The sequence below is a fragment of the Anarhichas minor genome, unplaced genomic scaffold (assembly GCF_050575085.1).
Source record: "Anarhichas minor isolate MPS153535 unplaced genomic scaffold, ASM5057508v1 ptg000030l, whole genome shotgun sequence".
Lineage (NCBI taxonomy): Eukaryota > Metazoa > Chordata > Actinopteri > Perciformes > Anarhichadidae > Anarhichas > Anarhichas minor.
Window position 1 is genome coordinate 11,048,358 of NW_027466476.1, and position 18,093 is coordinate 11,066,450.

An 18,093-nucleotide genomic window follows, 5' to 3' on the forward strand; every position below is an offset into this window, starting at 1 on the left:
GATGAGATCATAGCCCTGTTTAAGAGTCAGCTGCTTTGTGTGTGTGTGTGTGTGTGTGTGTGTGTGTGTGTGTGTGTGTGTGTGTGTGTGTGTGTGTGTGTGTGTGTGTGTGTGTGTGTGTGTGTGTGGATGACTCACCCTGCACATCACTGCACAGATGAGACTAGAAGGATGTAGTTCTGTACTGTTACTGTAGCTACTTTAGATAAGAAGCTTATTTTGGTCAACTTGACTTAAATATTTCCTGTCAAAATATTAAACACAAAAAAATGAATAAATGAGGCACAAAAAATGTGATGACAATGAGGAATATAATATAAAAGCCATGTTTATTAGTCTCAACTGAGGTTAATGCCTAATGTAGTCTTACTGATTGCTCTATTTGGCCTCCACCCTTTGGTTCCTGTATTTGCCCATAACGTCTCTCCTCTTTCTGTCTCTCCGTATTTTCCAGATGTACCACTCTGACCACGGTGTTGACTTCCATGACCTCTCCTTCCAAATCCCTGGCAGCCCTGCAGAGCTGGGCCCGGCACACAGAGAGTGAACTCAACTCCCAACAAACCACACATCCACCGTCCCCCTTCACCCACACAGGGCCTCCCTCTACTCCAGTCCCTCCCTCCGGATCATGGACAGCCCTCCTAAGCTGTCAGGCGAGACCCTGATCGTGCATCACATCCCCCTGGTGCACTGCCAGGTGTCCGGCGTGCGGCAGGGTGGCTGCGGGATCTCACTGAAGAGGGGCAACCCGTTCATCCCACCGGAGAACCTGGGCTTGAGTCGCACCACGTCCCTCCCCGAGAGAGACGTCCTTCAGAGAGAGGCTCTGCTCTACAGCAGCCTGATCCAGACCTCCAGCGGCTCCTGGACCTCCACAAAAGGGGGGAGGAGAGAGAGGAAGGTCGGCGGGAGGGGAGGCAGCACGGCAAGTGACGACTCATCGTTTACCTCGAGCAATTCAGAGGACCAGCTGATTACTGCTCACACGTTGCCCAGAGCCAAACCGAGGAACAGGAATCCGTTGCGTCATAATCCATTCCTGCTGAATACCGAGGACGAGGATGAAGAAGAAGAAGAAGAGGAGGAGGATGGCGACAACCTCAGTGGTTACCTTGAGGACTCCTCTTTTCACCTCCACAGTGACACTAACTCCGCCCTCAACGACGGGATGGCTCCTTTCCACTTACACGACCTTGGCTTTGCCTCTGAGCCCTTCCTTTTGCACCGGTCGGTGGGCGGGAGCCGTCGGGAGTCCCTGAGGGCGGCGGCCTCCAATCTCTCCGCCCACCTGGAGGACCTGGACATCCTGGGGCTGGACAGCCAGCTGCGCCTCGGCAGCAGCGGCTCCAACATGTCCATGGACTGCGGCGAGCAGGACTGGGGCGATGACGACGGAGAAGACGAGGACCACCCCATGAGGTGCGGGCGAAGCTCCTCCAGCTGCTGCACGCAGCACTGCTCCTGCTGCGCGCTCTCCCAGAACTACCCGCAGCACTTCCCCGAAGCCTTCTCAGAGCCCTTCTCGGAGTGCCAGCAGGGCTACGGCAGCGACTCCTCTTGCAACAGCTCGGACGGCGTGCTGGTGAACTTCAGCGCCATTTACAACAAGATGAACAACAGTATACCGGAGAAGCCACCGGCCTCCGGGCACACCAACCTCAACAGCTCCACCGACCACTCCCGCACCTCGTCTGTTTCTGATCCACCGGGAAACAAGCGAGACTCCACAGGAGGGGCTTTCTATCTGGACCTTCACACCTCCCCGACTGAACCTCCCCTATCGCAGCAACAGCCCTCCTGCCTCAGCAGCGCCTTCCCTCTCATCCGTGAGCCGCACCTGTCCACCTCCTCCACCTGTTCGTGCGCCGTGGAGCACCAGGGGGCTCTCGACCTCGACGCCAACTGCAACTCCTACAACCCTCCGCACTCTGGGTCGTCCGGAGACCTCGCTTCCTGTCTGCAGAGTGAGGCCCGCCTGGTCGTCGCCACCCAGAACTACTACAAGCTGGTCACCTGCGACCTGTCGTCCCAGTCGTCCCCGAGCCCCGCGGGCTCCTCGGTCAACAGCTGCTCCGACGAGCACAGCAAAGGCAGCCCCACCCCGACCCAGCCCAACGAGTACTTCCTGTTCAGGCAGAGAGCTGGTGAGGAGGGTGTGGAAGAAGAGGACGAAGATGGAGAGTCGTCTAGGGTGAGTGGAGAATCCTACCTCACTAGTTTTAACAATTTAATATCAAGTCAACAGGATATTTAATGGGGTCCACAGTGGGATGTTCACAAACTGGGTAATGTTATGTGTACCACACTTAGTTAATTTACTGTAATTGTGGCATAAATAGACACTAAATGGTATGGAATAAATTCCATTACATTTATTTATACCCAAGAATCCCTGTGACAATGACGAAAAGAACCCTGATCTTAAAATAGCCACGACACTGGTATTAGTCGGTCTCATTGAGATCACAGCCACTGTCTGGGGTCATCTGATAGTCTGAGGATTATTCTAGTCATGTAGAGCTGAAAGTTATTAATGCCAGGCAGTAACTGAGTCACTGTGTAAATCTAGCTCCAGGGTAGTTCAGGACTTTGATTCGCTGTTGTCCTAAAGACTTTTTTTAAAGGGTTTTTTTTGGGGGGGGGTTGCCTTTATTGTATAGACAGAAAATAGACAGGAAGTGGGGAGAGAGAGGGGACGACATGCAATAAAGGGCCTCAGGTCGGATTCAAATAACAATTTGGCGGATGCCGATGTTGTTGTTGTTGTTAATTCGTTTTTGTTGTTATTTATTCCCCCTTATCTTCATTATAAAAAAAAAACATAACTGAACTGTTGAACATAAAATTGATGCGACACAACAGAAACATACCGGCCACTGCCATCGGCGGATGTCATCTTATTCGCTGATGGGCCGATAGCAGTCAACGAGGCAAATACGGGCCGATAGCTGTCAACGAGGCAAATACGGGCCGATAGCTGTCAACGAGGCAAATACGGGCCGATAGCTGTCAACGAGGCAAATACGGGCCGATAGCAGTCAACGAGGCAAATACGGGCCGATAGCTGTCAACGAGGCAAATACGGGCCGATAGCAGTCAACGAGGCAAATACGGGCCGATAGCTGTCAACGAGGCAAATACGGGCCGATAGCAGTCAACGAGGCAAATACGGGCCGATAGCTGTCAACGAGGCAAATACGGGCCGATAGCAGTCAACGAGGCAAATACGGGCCGATAGCAGTCAACGAGGCAAATACGGGCCGATAGCTGTCAACGAGGCAAATACGGGCCGATAGCAGTCAACGAGGCAAATACGGGCCGATAGCAGTCAACGAGGCAAATATGGGCCGATACCGATGAGTAATCTGACCTCTAAACCATGGCTAGTAATCTGTTTTATCTGATCAACTGTAGGAGAAAATCTGACTGTTGTCTGTTCCTTATCCCTCCTCATTCAGCGAGAGGATGATGGTTGTGATGATGAGGATAACGAAGAGGACGAGGAGGACGAGAAGAAGAACCAGCAGGCGGCCCTTGGAGCCGACGGTGCTCCTGCCGTGATTGAAGGCCAGGTCTACGTCAACGTCTCCCCTCCTGTGGTCGTCCGCGGTGCGATCGGAGCCTCCTCGGGAAGCCGCCCCCGCTCTCGCAGCTACGACCGCAACCTGGACAAGTCTCCGCCCCCCCGGCTCGGATCTCTGGAGCGCATGTTGAGCTGCCCCGTCCGGCTCAGCGAGGGCGCCGCCCCGACACCGCCCCCTCCTCCGCCCCCTCCTCCGCGAGTCACCTCCTTCGCGGAGATCGCGAGGAGCAAGCGGAGAAACGGAGGCTCGGGGGGTTCGCCGTCGCAGAAGGCAGCTGCAGACGCTTTCTCCTCCACTTACTCCACCCACTCCCACTCCTCTCTGGAGTTCTCTCCGATCCTGGAGCAGCGTTCAGAGATCGACTGTCAGAGCCTGTCGCCTGTACCCTTCACCAGATGTTACAGTCAAGGCAGCGCGGAGAGACACCTGGAGGGGGTGAGGGAGACCCGGGCCAGGGCTGAAGGTACGTCACCTCTCACTAGATGTAGTTACTTGGTGGTTTATTTAACAGGGACATTGCACAGTGATAAATAACGCTTTAGACAGTTGTCTAAGGTGTTCCGGGCATCAGCAACATTAGCATTAAGTCATATATTAACTCTTTTTTTGCTCTTCTTTGGTCTCCATCAACTCCTGAGGAAAAAGATGGTCTCTTTAGCTTTTAAATACAAAGGTTTTAGTGGAGATGCATGTGCTTGGAAGGTAGTAAGCATGCGACTGGATACATGGGACTTGGATTATACTTTGTCCTCGTATGGTTGTTGAACATTGCTGATTTGAGAGGGAGAGTAGCAAAGATGAAGAATATTGATTCTGAGGAACACTGCTGATTCATTTAAAATATGCTAAGTATATCAAAATGTCGTTATTCCTTTTCAAAGGTTAACTAATGCTGACATCATCATTCTAACATACTGCATAGACTTACTTTATACAGGCAGCAGAGCATAATATTGCACAAAAAGAAAAAAAACAGTATGTTGAATAGAAGTCTTCATCGCGTCATTCAGACGTAGACAAACATCTCCACAATAAAAGTTTTTGTTTGAGTGTTTGTTCGCTTTTTGGATATTCGGTGAGCCGTATCTGTGGTGGTATGAAGTGCTTTTGGTTTTGTTTGTTTCTGCGTGTTCAGCCTTCCTTCGTGTGTGTGTGAGAGAAAATCCCCTCGTGCCAGCATGTATGTGTGTGCAGCAGAGTGTGTATGCTCAGCTTTAGCAGGTCTGAAGGGTTGAAGTGGGACAAACGTGCTCTGAATAACAATCAGGTGAGAGAGGAGAGAAAGGTGCAGAGAAACCCCCCTCTGAGCTCCACGTCAGTGTACGGAGCTGTGTGTGGGGCGGCTGTGTTTATGTGTGTGTGTGTGTGTGTGTGTGTGTGTTTTATTCTCATCCAGAGAGCCTGTAGGGAAGGTTGGAGAAAGTTACAGAAGTGTATCTTCATGCTGGCGGTGCTTCGGTGCTTTGACTTTCATGATTGACCTCATTCTGGTTAAAAAGCATCCATTTGTATCATTTTATTCTTTCCCAAAGTGAGGAAATCTGTGAATTGAGCGTCTGTGGCCCTAGATCTTGCCGTTTGCACTAGACTGCCTGGGTTTGGGCGGCTTTTGAGATGATTCAGCATGTTGAATCGGCCTCTGATTGGCTGCTCAGTTTAAACTCATCAGTGCTTGAGAGGAGAAACGGAAGTTTAGGAAAGCAGGCAAACGATTTAAATCATCTCCATCTCAGCTGATCATTCCAACACACACATATTTCCACAGCTAAGTGGTGTGAAAAGGGTCTGCGAGCGCTGCTTTGTTTCGTGTTTGTATCATATCAGACGCGGGCGATGTGAGGCGATGATGTTAGTTCGGGCCTCTAAATGCAGCATGGGGACCAGCAGCAGCTGCCATTGTTTGTGTGTGAGGACGTAATTAATTACTGTTAGCACCGTTGACATATGCAGAGGAGTCAGTTAGTGGCAGCAGAAGAGAGCAGTCGGTCATAATAAAGCAAGAAAAGTTATTATAATTCTGTGACTCCGTGTTGCTGCTTGGTCTAAATTCATGAATGCTGCTCATCCTGGAAAAAAGGTAAACAGGAAGTGTTTTTGATGTCCAGTTTGTTTGTAATATGTAGAAGTTAGCTGGACAAATACATGGAAGAAGTACAGACTAGTTGAATGTGTTCATCTTAAAATCAAACACTGGAAGTCGAGTTGTTGAAGCTGAGTCTCAGCTGCCTGCTGTGTGTGTGCGTCTGGGTAGACGAACACAAACTGGGAGTGCTTGGAATTCCTCTGGAATAAGAGCAGGGAGAGGAATGTCCCAGGAGGCTCCAGCTGTCCTCGTTTACACTTTGACACAGGCTGGAGCTCCCAAAATCATCCCAGGAACATTTCAACACAGAGAATTCTCTATTTTATATACAATATTTGGACAAATCTGCTTAAAACGAGAAGAGTTGGTGTCGGCCTCAGCAGTAGGTTTAAGTGTTGTTTCTGGTCCCGATCACCTGAACTGAGCTGCATTATAAATCTGCCTTTTTCCTTTCACGCCCCAGAAGCATAAAGTTCAATCTAGTCATGACTTCTCCCTTAAAAAGCATCACATAAGAAGTAAGCCATCCTGCCCTCGGGTCACCATTACCAGCCTCCACCAGCTTCATTTACACTGGATGTGTGCTGTAGGTTGTGGAGTGGTTGTTTTATTCTCTTCCAAGTGCTGTAACTCAAGCACTGAATGAACACAGTATATACAGGATGGACTATATGTAGGTCAGTATGCAGGAATATAAGGATGCATTCTTAAGCTGCTTATGGAAAAAAAACAACGTCAACTTAACCCTTTCAACTCCTGCAATTGATTTATTTCATGTTTAGCAGTTGCCTCCTGCTGCAGATTGCATTTCTACCCACAGTGCACCAGTTTCAATAGAGCGCCTGCTTTGAGCCGTTCAATGGTGTCTTGTCAGTTGACTGGAGCAGAAACTGATAATGTGGATGATAAAGACATTTGCCTGTAAAACATCCTCTTCAGTTTCTGACACCGTCTTCATTGAGACCGTGATGATTCCAGATCATAACGACTCGCTGTGCAGCGCCTCCGCACATATATTATTCATCAGACTTCAGCTGCGTCGCTTCATCCGCAGCAAGCAGCTCCCTCGCTAATGATGCTAACATGAAGCCTCGGCTGTCTGTGACGGATTCATCAAGGGAGCTGAGGAGAAAGAGAGGAGGCAGGGAAGATGAAGAAGATGGAAAAGGGAGCGAGGAGAGGTGGGTGTGGGGAGGAGAAGAGAGGAAGAGGGTGGGGGGAAAGAAATGGCAATTAGAGGGATGACGGAGCAAGAGAGTCGGAGAGTGTTTCCATCCTCCATCCCCAGTGTGAGCTAAGGCCTGCTGGGTGTGTGGTGTTCCTCCCTCCTCCCTCCTCCCTCTTCCCTCCTCCCTCCTCCCTCTTCCGTGGTGTTCCTCCAGCAGCTCGACGTCGCCCTCTGTGGCCGAGAGACGTCACTGCACCCGGCTCAGGTGGCACCGGTGGGCCAGCCTTTAGGGCGACAAAACAGCTTGCGCAATGTCTTCGACGTCATGCGGTCTCTGCTATCTGTCCTCCACTTCACTGGATCGAGGAACACACACACACACACACACACACACACACACAGTAAAACACACACACACATTGACAGAGAACAAGTGCAGGAAAAAAGGCTTCTCCTCGCCGGTGTCCCTCCTGACGCAGGGCCTTCAGGTTTAGTCTATATGTGTGTGTTTTTATGTGTTTGTGTGTGTGTGTGTGTGTGTGTGTGTGTGTGTGTGTGTGTGTGTGTGTGTGTGTGTGTGTGTGTGTGTGTGTGTGTGTGTGTGTGTGCGCGCACACTGGCCTGTCAGAGCAGTGTTGATCTGTGATACAGGCTGTTGTGACTCATGACGGGGCAGTTTTCTGTGTTGGTCTTTGTATTTGTTTTTAGTTCTAGCCTCCATGTTCATACAGTTAAGTTAGTTAACAGTTAATGATTTCATAGTTTATTCACCGGTTCCTACTTTATATCACTGTAAAGAGTAAATACCTTTCGGTTTTAGACTTTTGGTTGGAAGAAAGCAATTTGAAGATGTCAACTTGCATTTTGGGAAATTGTGAAGCGGATATTTTGACCATTTTCCTGACAATATAAACACGAAACGATTAATCAGTGTTTAGTTATTATTGTATTATTGTATTTCTAATAATCTTATTGTTTTTATTCTTATTATTTATATTGTTGATATCGTTATTATTTTATCATTATTATTATTTTGTTGGTACTTTTTATTAGTATCATCATTATTATTTTAGTATTATTATTAGTAGTAGTATTTTTATCATTATTAGAGTCATAGGAGTAGTATTTTACTGTTGTTATTGTTTTACTTTAACCAGTATTATCATTTATTGTTATACTACTATCATTATTATGACTTTACTGATATTGTTATTATTGAATCCTACCTTCTGGAAGGTTTATTTATTTATTTGTCGCTGTCAGATTAAAGGGGTTCAGTTATTTTTTTCTCTCTTCTCTCTCCATGTGACTCCTCCATCTTTTCTCCTTCCCCGCCGTCCCTCTTGTTCTCATCCAGGTGGCCTCTCCAGTTCCTCAGACAGCCGCCCGGCGGTGGTCCGCTACAGTAAGGACCAGCGGCCCACCACCCTCCCCATCCAGCCCTTCACCTTCCACCACCAGTTCGCCTCCAAACCCCCACAGCCCAAGCCTCTGCTGCCCCTGCTCACAGGCTACGTCTCTGGGATGCAGGCCCGCTCTTGCTCCGGCTCCGGCACTGGCTCCGGCTCTGGAGATCCGGTGGGGGAGGACAGTGAAGATGCAGCTGAAAATGTGCACAGGTACCAGGGGGCTCTGGCTGCAGCAGCAGCCCCTCCGCCTGGATCGGTTCGACCCTCACCTCTCGGGAGCTACTCCCCGGTGCGGCTGCATGAGGCGCCCAGCTCCGGGACCTGCTCCACCTGCACCCCGAGCCCTCAGCCGCAACACAGCCTCTCCTGCCCGCTTTCGGCGGGCATCGGCGCCCTGCGCTCCCCACCGACGGGAAAGCAGGGAGGGGATTCGGTGTCGTTACCGCCAACCACTCCACCTCCATCCCTGGGCGTGAAGAGAGGGACGGTGCCGCCGATGCTGCCGGCGGTGCAGGGCCACTGTTTCCATCATGGAGCTCTGCCCAGTTTGCCGGCTCTCCAGACTGACTCGCTGAGCCCGCTGGGCTGTGTGGAGTCTGGAAAACACGTGGAGGGAAGCACAGCACCCGGAGCCAGAACTCATAATGGTAGGTTCTAAATGTGTGTCCTTTAAGAATTACTCAGAGGATGTTCTCACGAGAAGATGCTGCTGCTTTTGAAGAAAACAAAGGTTGAAATCCTAAAATTCAGACATAAAGGATCAGCAACATTGACGTTGAGATATTTAGTTACGTGGCTTGATCATAAGGTTATTAAAAACACAACAAATCAAACTTCAAAACGTTTCAAGTTTTGCTTTGTTAACACACAATGGCAGTGAAGACTCAGCAAAAACAGAAAAGTCTCTGTGTCTGATGAAAGCCAAAATCACAGGCTTGAGTCCATTGAACATTCATGAAAGTCATTTGTTGAATTCAACAAGATTTCAGCCCCGTTTGATTAACAATTTCTAATTTGAAACGTGAGCTTTAAGGTTTCAGAATTTTGTAGTTCCATTTTGTTGTGTTTTATAAAGGAGAAAAACTGAAATACAGCATTTTTACCCATGAATATCACCATAAAGACCCAATCAGTAATACTACGAATATATAAATCTTGCAATACTTTGATCAGTGGGCCATCGGCTCAATCCCCATCATGTTACCTCATTTCTGCGATGGATAGGGACTTAACAGACATTTATCTAAATTAAAATATTGCCTCCTTAAAGATGCAAATCAGTCACCATTTTTAAGTCGGTCTTATTTAACGGTGTCTTCATCTTTAACCACTTGAACGCAGAAAATATCATGTACTCGTTTCACAAGTTCCAGTATACTTTTACCACTGGATTTTTCTTTCTTATTTTTCTACTGTTTTTCCAACTTTTTCTTTCAACTTTATAACTGCGGCCATCTTTCCCTGTTTTGGTCCTCTTTAATCACTGCACTTCACATTTTATTTCATGCAACTATTGGCCTCTTGATGATAGAATCAGTCAACATGTTTACATTAAAAGTAAACTCTCCACGTGTTTGTACATGGACGATCAGATAAAAGAATGAAAAACCTCATCTGCACTCGCTAGCTTGGTTGTCAGTTCTGTGACAGTTCTGTGTAATTCAGTGTTGCTGAGCTCTTGTACATTCTTACTGTTGTCTCTTTTCTCTTTCTTCTCTCCCTTCATGCATGGACTTAAATCTCCTCCTTCACCTTTTTCCCCCACCTGCCCTTCTTCCTCCTCCTCCTCTTTCCTCCCACATATTCTTTTTATCCATCTACTCAATAATCCATCCTTTAACCACCGACCCCTTTGATCACGACCATAACTCCTCCCCCTCAGCGCACCACCTCTCCCCCCAGGCTCTCAAGTGGAGGGAGTACCGCCGTCGAAACCCTCTGGGACTGGAGAGGGCCTCGGGGGGCCACTCTTCCGCTGGATCGGGCTCCCTCTCTGGTAACCCGGAACCCAGGAGGGGCGGGGGACCGCGACCCGCCAGACGGAACGTGTTCGATTTCCCTTCGGCCCCCTCCGTCCACGCGCTGGGACGCCTCAACGGTGCTCATGATTTTACTGACAGAGTTGGAAGGAATGCAGGATTATGGCGATAAGCTTGAATACTTGGTATTTTCTGTACTTGTTTTTAAGGAGTTCGGGGTGCAAAGAAAGCATTCTTAAGGATCCCTAACGACGTCTCGTGCTTTTAAAAAGTGTGTTTATACGTGTGGCTGACCGTCTGTGTTTGTGTGTCCCAGCAGCGAGCCAATCAGCTAAGCTGCAGCAGATCTACAGCGACTTCCTGCCGGACTACTTCTCTATGACCGAGAAGCCTCCCGAGGAGTTCTGCCTCTCCCCCGACGCGTCCACCTCCTCCTCCTCCTGCAGCTCCTCCTCACAGTCCCACATCTCTGTGGACCTGACGCAGAAGAGAGGTGAGGATCTGATCGACAGTGACAGCGAGGTGTCCCTGAGTATTTAACAGCCACATGACTAAATGTCAACTGTAGGCCGTGTTTCTTGGAGCTCATTGCGTTCGTTCGCTGCTGTCTCTGAGTTTTGATGCAGCTTCTTTTTGCCCGTGTGAACTTATCCAGGATCCTTTTTAGGAACTCAGGAACTTAATAACTTTATTATGTGAAATTTAGTACGGAAAACTAGTTCCAATTTTATTCCCTGCTTCAAAAAAGGTTCTGAGTTTGACAGTACTGAACTCTACTGACTATTCAAACACAAGCTTCTATATTGGAGCACGTGTGCAGCGTTCATTCAGACTGTCGGCGAGAACTGGTTGTAGATATTATGAGATTTATTTTGTAATATAATTGATATTTTAAACAACGTCATGGACTTTCATGGAAGTCAAAAATAGATAAAGATAGATGGAGATGTAATGAAACACATCTCATCACATCATCTCACTTTGTGTCTCTGAGGCGGCTCTACTCAGCGGAGGGAGTTCCTCTACGCTGCACTACAAGGATTTTTAGAATCGTGCAGCATGCAGCGTTGAGAGGCAGAACAGGGAGGGAAGTGATGTCTTTGAAAGGTGCTTAAGTGCCTCTCACTGCAGAAAGGCCTCTTGACAGTGTGTGTGTGTGGGGGGGGGGGGGGGGGTCGTATAATGAGCAGCGAGATCATCCTTCAGCTGGATCATCCAGCTTTACGTAACTAAACGGACGTGCTTTTGAGCAGGACCTCGTGTCATGATCATTAGTATGATTCCGTGAGTAAAGCTAAAATACTATTGGCTCACGGGGAGTTGGATTTTGTCTTTGTACATTTCTTTTCACGGGGATTTCGACATCAGTACATTTAGTGGTTTTCTGAGCAGACTGATGGCAGAAACAGCTGATCATTGCACAGATAGTTGCTCTAAATCAAACAATGAAGTCATGGTGCTTTCAAGCACAACGTCAGTGAGGGACACAGAGAAATGTGTTCTAAATCTGGATCTTAAGGGTAAAACAGAGAAACCAAATAATGGATTTAGTAGAATATTTCAAAGAAGAGAAGACGCTTGTATAAGTGTAAGTGACATTCACTGCAAAGACACTGTTTACTTGTAGCCGAAAAGGACAATCAAGAAACTCTCTCTTTATTCTGTCCTCCTTGAACTCCTTCAGGTTTGGTGAAAGCCGTGAACACGGCAGTGGATCTGATCGTGGCACACTTCGGCACCAGTCGGGACTCAGACGTAAAGGTGGGAGTTTTTGGTTTGATGACTACGATTGAAATGCTTGGACGGGCTTATTATGGTCCTGACAGCTGATTCTTTTCTTGATTGCTGTCATAATGTAATGAGAATTTAAACAAATCTAATGTTTCTAAAATACAATAGCCTGGCTTTAAGTTTACAGCACATACACCATGGAACCACCACCACAAACATTTTTGAGGAATTGAATTGGTCTCTTGTGAGTCTTCCCTTCATCGACCGCTTCTATCAGGAAACTGAATATCTGTCACATGATGTGTTTATCTGCTCAGAGCTGATAAGACTGGAAACAAAAGGGCAGCAGCCTATCACCAGTCATTCATTGATTGAAGACTTGAGCAAACAGATGTTATGTTTACTTTCTCTTTCTTTTCTATGACTGTACACTCACATAACATTGTACTTATCTACACAGACAAACGCCGCTTTGGCAAACAAAAAGGACCAGAAGTTTTGCGTCCTTCTGTATTTCTGCCTCACAAATTCCCTGATTAGTTCCACTTTCATTTCCTTTATGCACTAATGTTTCTCTGCAGGCCAAGCTGGGGAACAGCTGGGTGAGTCCCAACGTGGGCCACCTCATCCTGAAGTACCTGTGCCCGGCCCTGCACGAGGTGCTGCAGGACGGCCTGAAGGCCTACGTGCTGGACCTGATCATCGGTCAGCGGCGTTGTCAGCCCTGGAGCCTGGTGGAGGCCTCCACGCAGCTGGGTGAGAACCTCACGCTGAGGGGAAGTTAAAACGGCTGCAACGATCAGTATCGGCTCCATGCTAAGTGCAGGTTTAAATAAATAACATCAGGACCTGCAGAATCCACAGGAGATCATTATTGTTTTCCATAACCCGCCTGCCTTTAGATATAAGCCACAACATGGCTGTTTGGTTGTAAGTTATACGTAATAACTTATTGTTTCACATTTAAAAGAGTTTGCTGAACATAAGAGCTGTAAGGAAACAGATTTTCAGACATGGCAGATGCATCATATTGGAGAAGAACTTTTCAAATGTAATGTTTGCAGCATTTAGTTTGAACAATAAGGTGCTTGTGGGTAACATACAACACTTTACGTTTTGTCTCCGTCAGGTCCGTCCACTCGTCTTCTCCACAGCTTGTTCTCAAAGGTGAGCCAGTACTCGGAGCTCACAAGCCACAGCATGAGGCTCAACGCCTTCATCTTCGGCCTGCTCAAGTGAGTCCTTTTCTTTTAATTACTGTCATTGTCAACAATGGTTTTCATCCTGGGGGGGGGGGGGGGTTAGGGTCTTTAAAGAGGCTTCAGTCAATCATTTTATAATAATGTGTCAATTGAAAATGTTAGAATATTGTGATGTTTTTATGCAGCTGCTCTCATCTTTACACAGCTTCATAATGAGTTTCTGTCTCTGACTGCAGCTTCACTATTTTAGTTCACTCTCATCGTTTCTTACGTTTCAGCCTGAAATCTTTGGAGTTCTGGTTCAATCACCTCTACACACATGAAGGTGAGACTCAGTTGGTATCATTTATCTTCAGATACCCAGATATTTATTTGATGTCCATATGTGCATGTAGTCTTCTTCTCAATCTTGTCGCTTTGTTTTTCTTTCCTCAGACATTGTAGCAGCACACTACAGCCCGTGGGGTTTCCTCCCCCTGTCGCAGGGGGCGTGCCAGCCGCTCTTCGAGGAGCTCCTCCTCCTGCTGCAGCCGCTGTCGCTCCTCCCGTTTGACCTGGACCTGCTGTTCGAACCGCACCTCCTACAAAAGGGCCAGGAGCATCTCCGCCGCAAGGAGCAGCTGTGCTCTGCAGGCCAGAGCGTCGACCAGTCGACTCGCTCCACCTTCCAGCTCATGAGGGGCTGGAGCACCACCGTGAGCGAGATGGTCAGAGACTCCGGTGCGGAGGCGAGGAGAGAGAGGCCGGGCCTGAGGCGAGAGGGAACGTGGCCGAGGATGGAAGGGGTCGGCTCGAGAGCAGAGGGAGCCGGAGCGAAACCAAGGTTGAGGACCGAGGGGGGGACAACCGAGAGCATGACGGCCGGGACTGTTAGCGGGCCGGCGACGATGGAGGTCGGGTTTGCCAATCTGTGGAAGGAGAGGGGGATGAGCGGGCAGAGAATGAAAGGCGTGGGACAGGAGAGCCAAGGAGATGGGGAGGATGGAGAGGAGAAGGACAGGAAGAAGAAGAAAGAGAAGGATGTGGCGGAGGAGGGGCGTCAGCGGCAGGAGAGACAGGCGGGCTGGTGGTACCAGCTCATGCAGTCCTCCCAGGTTTACATCGACCAATCAGCGGAGGGGTCAAAGTTTGTTAAGACGGAGAAAAGGAGGAGGTCATCGGAGAGACGACAGAACCAGCTGCCGCCCGCCAGAGAGGGAGTGGTGGAGGGGGCGGAGTCGAGCCAAGAAGGGGAGGGGCATAGAAGCAGGAAAAGCAGCAGCCGCAGCTCCGGCGGGCAGTCAGCCGGATCCAGTGGGAGGCCGTTATGGATGGGCAGCCCGCCAGACTCTGTCCTCAACCAGGAGAAAGAGGCAAAACCTCCGAAGGGTACAGGGACTGGAGCTCAAGCTGCAGCCCAGGAGGAGAGCCCCTCACAGGGGCAGAGTCTGCGCTGGGGCAGGCTCTTTGGATCCAGCGTCGGATCTCCTTCCAGAGTGGAGGCAGCTGAACAGAAAGCAAAAGCTCAGAAGACCAGGTGAGTGAAAAAGAAAAGAGTCTGATGATCTTCAATTGTCAACAAATCTCATAAAAAAACAAAACCAACAATGAACTAATCTACTAACAAGCATCGTGTGTGAATCCAAAGCCTGCAAAGTTACAACTATTAAAGTTGTTGGATAACTTTTTGAGTTAAAAACTGCCCAGCTGTTTTCAGGAATCACTGAGCTGTTTTTTCAGATTTACTTCTTCAGTGGGGACCAGGCGGCAATCTCCAGACAGAAAAAGTGAAGCCAATGCAGAAGTGTCTTAAATGTGCATTCTCTCTACTGACCACCAGGGGGCGACTCCTCTGGTTGTATAGAAGTCTATGAGAAAATGACTCTACTTCTCTCTTGATTTATTCCCTCAGTAAACATTGTAAACATGAGTTTATGGTCTCAATCTCTAGTTTCAAGTCTTCTTCAACACAGCATGATGTTCATTTAGTACATTATGGTCCATTTAGAGTCAAACAGACCATAAAGCAGGGGATGCTTTAGGGCGGGGCTACACAGTGATTGACAGGTCTCTACCGTGTCCTCCCTTTTACCAACATGTGTCCACATTGTGTTTTCCTCTCTTAGACCACCATCAGGTTGGCTCTCTCTGGACCGGTCCGTTCTTGACCTCGTAGCTCAGACATTAGGAACAGGGAGCGGGAAGAAGGAGGAGCCTCCAGCAGCGCCCACTCACACCCAAACCCCGCCTCCACCAACGACAACCCAACCAACTGAAGCCAGACAAAAGTCTTCATGGTGACATAAATTCATCCAATTTTATACTTCAGAAGAGAGCTAAAAGAATGGTCCGTTAAAGTAGTCTTTAAGAACCAATTATTAGCGATTATTAAAAGGATTATCTTATCTTATCTTATTATTAAAATGAGTCACAGTGATTTTCCGTCCGTCCACTAATAGATTTTCTGCGTGTCCTCTGTCGTCCCTTCAGTGAAGTGCGAGCCTTGTGTCACCACATAGCCACCGAGCCCGGCCAGCTGAGCTTCAACAAGGGCGACGTCCTGCGGGTCCTGAGCCGGGCCGACCCCGACTGGCTGCTGTGCTCGCTGGGCTCCGTCCAGGGCCTGGTTCCCATCGTCTACGTCACCCTCAGAAGCATGGAGGACAGCCAGGACGCCGCTGGACTCGGACAGCGTTGAAGAATTATCGGGAGGTGAAGGCAAACCGCTGAAACAAAAATAAACAGTTTTTGAGATAACTGCACATTGGGGATGATTCCCGAAGACAACAAAAACATTGTAGATTATACGAAGATGATGTACAGACACGTGCAAGGGAAGCATGCAGGCAGGAACACAAACTCTCACATCTACTTTAAAGGGTACATCCAGACCAGTATGCATGCATACATCCACAAAACCAAAAGACCAGAGGAGACAACCCAAAGACACTCCAACACGAGCTTCTCTCTCTGCGCTACTAGCTTCTCTCTGTGACTGTCATCCATCTCTACCTGCGACACAACGAGGAGGTCAAACTTCACTATATGATAATACAACGCGCCGAGCTGCACTTTGCTGTCCTGTCCGTACGTCCACCTCGCTGTGCCACACTCTGAACTCAGCGCTCAGTTATCGCCGGCGGTCTGGTTCACGTCCTGTTGCTTACTCGGTGCCGATTGATCTTTTAAATTCACGTAGAAACCGGAGTCCTCGCTGTTTTTGGTAAGATGTAAAGGCAAAAGAAAAATCGATCCACGTCCGCTCCAGTAGCAGAGATTCAGCATATTATTATTATTATTATTATTAGTGGGAGAGTAGAAGACAACACACAGGAGTTTGTTCAGATGGCAAATTTAACTCTGTTTCCATCCTCCACCTGTTTTTAGTTCATTTCTGCTCTTTTAAGTCTGTTTATATGAAGACGAAAGGGAGGAATGAACAGCCACCACAGCTGGGATGAATCACAGGCGGATATCACTTAAAGTTACTGTGAGGAACTTTTATCTGGTTCTGAACCAGTTCCAGTGTAGTCCTGATCCTCTATCAGACCTCCATCAGTAAAGAGACCATCAGAGAGAAGATGGTTTGTTTCTATAGAGTTGTTCTTAATGCTCGTCATCGGGGCCACCGGGTCGGATTCTGGTGAAACCAGATGACATCATGCAGTTTCACCAGAAACTCCTTCAGCTCAGACTCCAGCAGAGACCGGTCCACCGTGGACAGACCCAGATCCGGCTTCACCTGCAGCCTTGGACCTGCAGTCAGAGCTCCGGAGTAAGAGGGTCAGACTGTCAGACCCTGCTGCAGTAAAATGAGAGGTTTTCTAAAGGGACCCTGGTGCTCGGAAACACTACCACTTTAGTCCACAGGGACCGCCAAAATCAACACAACATTAAAGTTCCTCATAGTAGCTTTAAGTGAATGTAACCTGACCCCCCTCAAGCTCTCATCTCAGGACACGTCACGGCTTTCGAAGAATCGAGTGGCTGCAGTCTGAGCTGTACATCTGATCTGATGGCACATACTGTAAATGCATAACCTGACGTACACATGTGGTGAGTTCTATTTATTTATTGACCGGTTCAGTTAGCGGAGGGAAGCGTCTTAACTGGGCGGCGGCAGAAAAAACAGGGAAGGATGTCCAATGAAAGCAAAGCGTAGCCGAGGAGACGTGTGGAGGCCGTTCTGAATGTGTTGGGGGTCCAGTCTGGACAATAATGCTCATTAGTTATATGCATTTAGAGAGAAGTAAATAATCGTATATATGCCTTAAAGCGCTCGAGGAAAAAAGGGAGAATTTGCCACGTTGGACGCTTTAAGGCGAGTGACCCAATATCTGTCCAGACATTATATTTTGTATGAAGTGTCTAATGTGACATCTTCCCCAGATTTATGACGACTTCAAAGTGAAGAGACGGTATAGAGGTGATATTTTTGTTGAAGTTTAAAGGGAAACCCCAACACGTTTAGTGTTCGTATGTTCGTGTCCAGGTGTAGAATGTGGCCTTAGGCTCAAAATGAGATGACGAAGAACTAAAATTACGGCTATATATACATAATACCTGGATATATACGAGTGTACACAGATGCCCAATCAAAATACTACTAGTTTTTGAAAAACTTGCATACATGAATATAATTTTACCGCTTAAAGTTTCTTTTGATCTGCATTATTGTACAGGTTTCTTTTATTTTTATTTAAATGTATTATTATAAACATTTAAATTCATCGATTTCATTTTCATTGAACTGTAAATATATTTAAATCCTGTAGAGCTACATGTATGAATGTTAATACAGATTTAATAATGCATTCTTATGTTTAATACAGAGAGCAGGTATATCCTCTAGTTCCAGCGCTGACAGCCGTGATGAGAGTAACAGTAGAGAGGAGGCTGGCATGGGTTGGTGGTCTCTCCAGGCAGTTTGCTGTTCATTGACATCCTGTTCAGAG

At 47.9% G+C, this 18,093-nt stretch overlaps 1 protein-coding gene across 1 annotated transcript; it reads left to right on the forward strand.

Annotated features, from left to right (window-relative positions):
• Positions 1-616: 616 nt before the first annotated feature.
• Positions 617-15,836, forward strand: rusc2 (RUN and SH3 domain containing 2). The gene is made up of 12 exons (XM_076104770.1): positions 617-2,194; positions 3,462-4,050; positions 8,196-8,894; positions 10,130-10,345; positions 10,543-10,719; positions 11,911-11,987; positions 12,539-12,713; positions 13,087-13,192; positions 13,438-13,484; positions 13,595-14,675; positions 15,265-15,435; positions 15,629-15,836. Exons 1-12 carry the CDS (start codon positions 632-634, stop codon positions 15,834-15,836), a joined length of 5,109 nt encoding a protein of 1,702 aa, XP_075960885.1. The 5' UTR covers positions 617-631.
• The last annotated feature ends 2,257 nt before the right edge of the window (positions 15,837-18,093 follow it).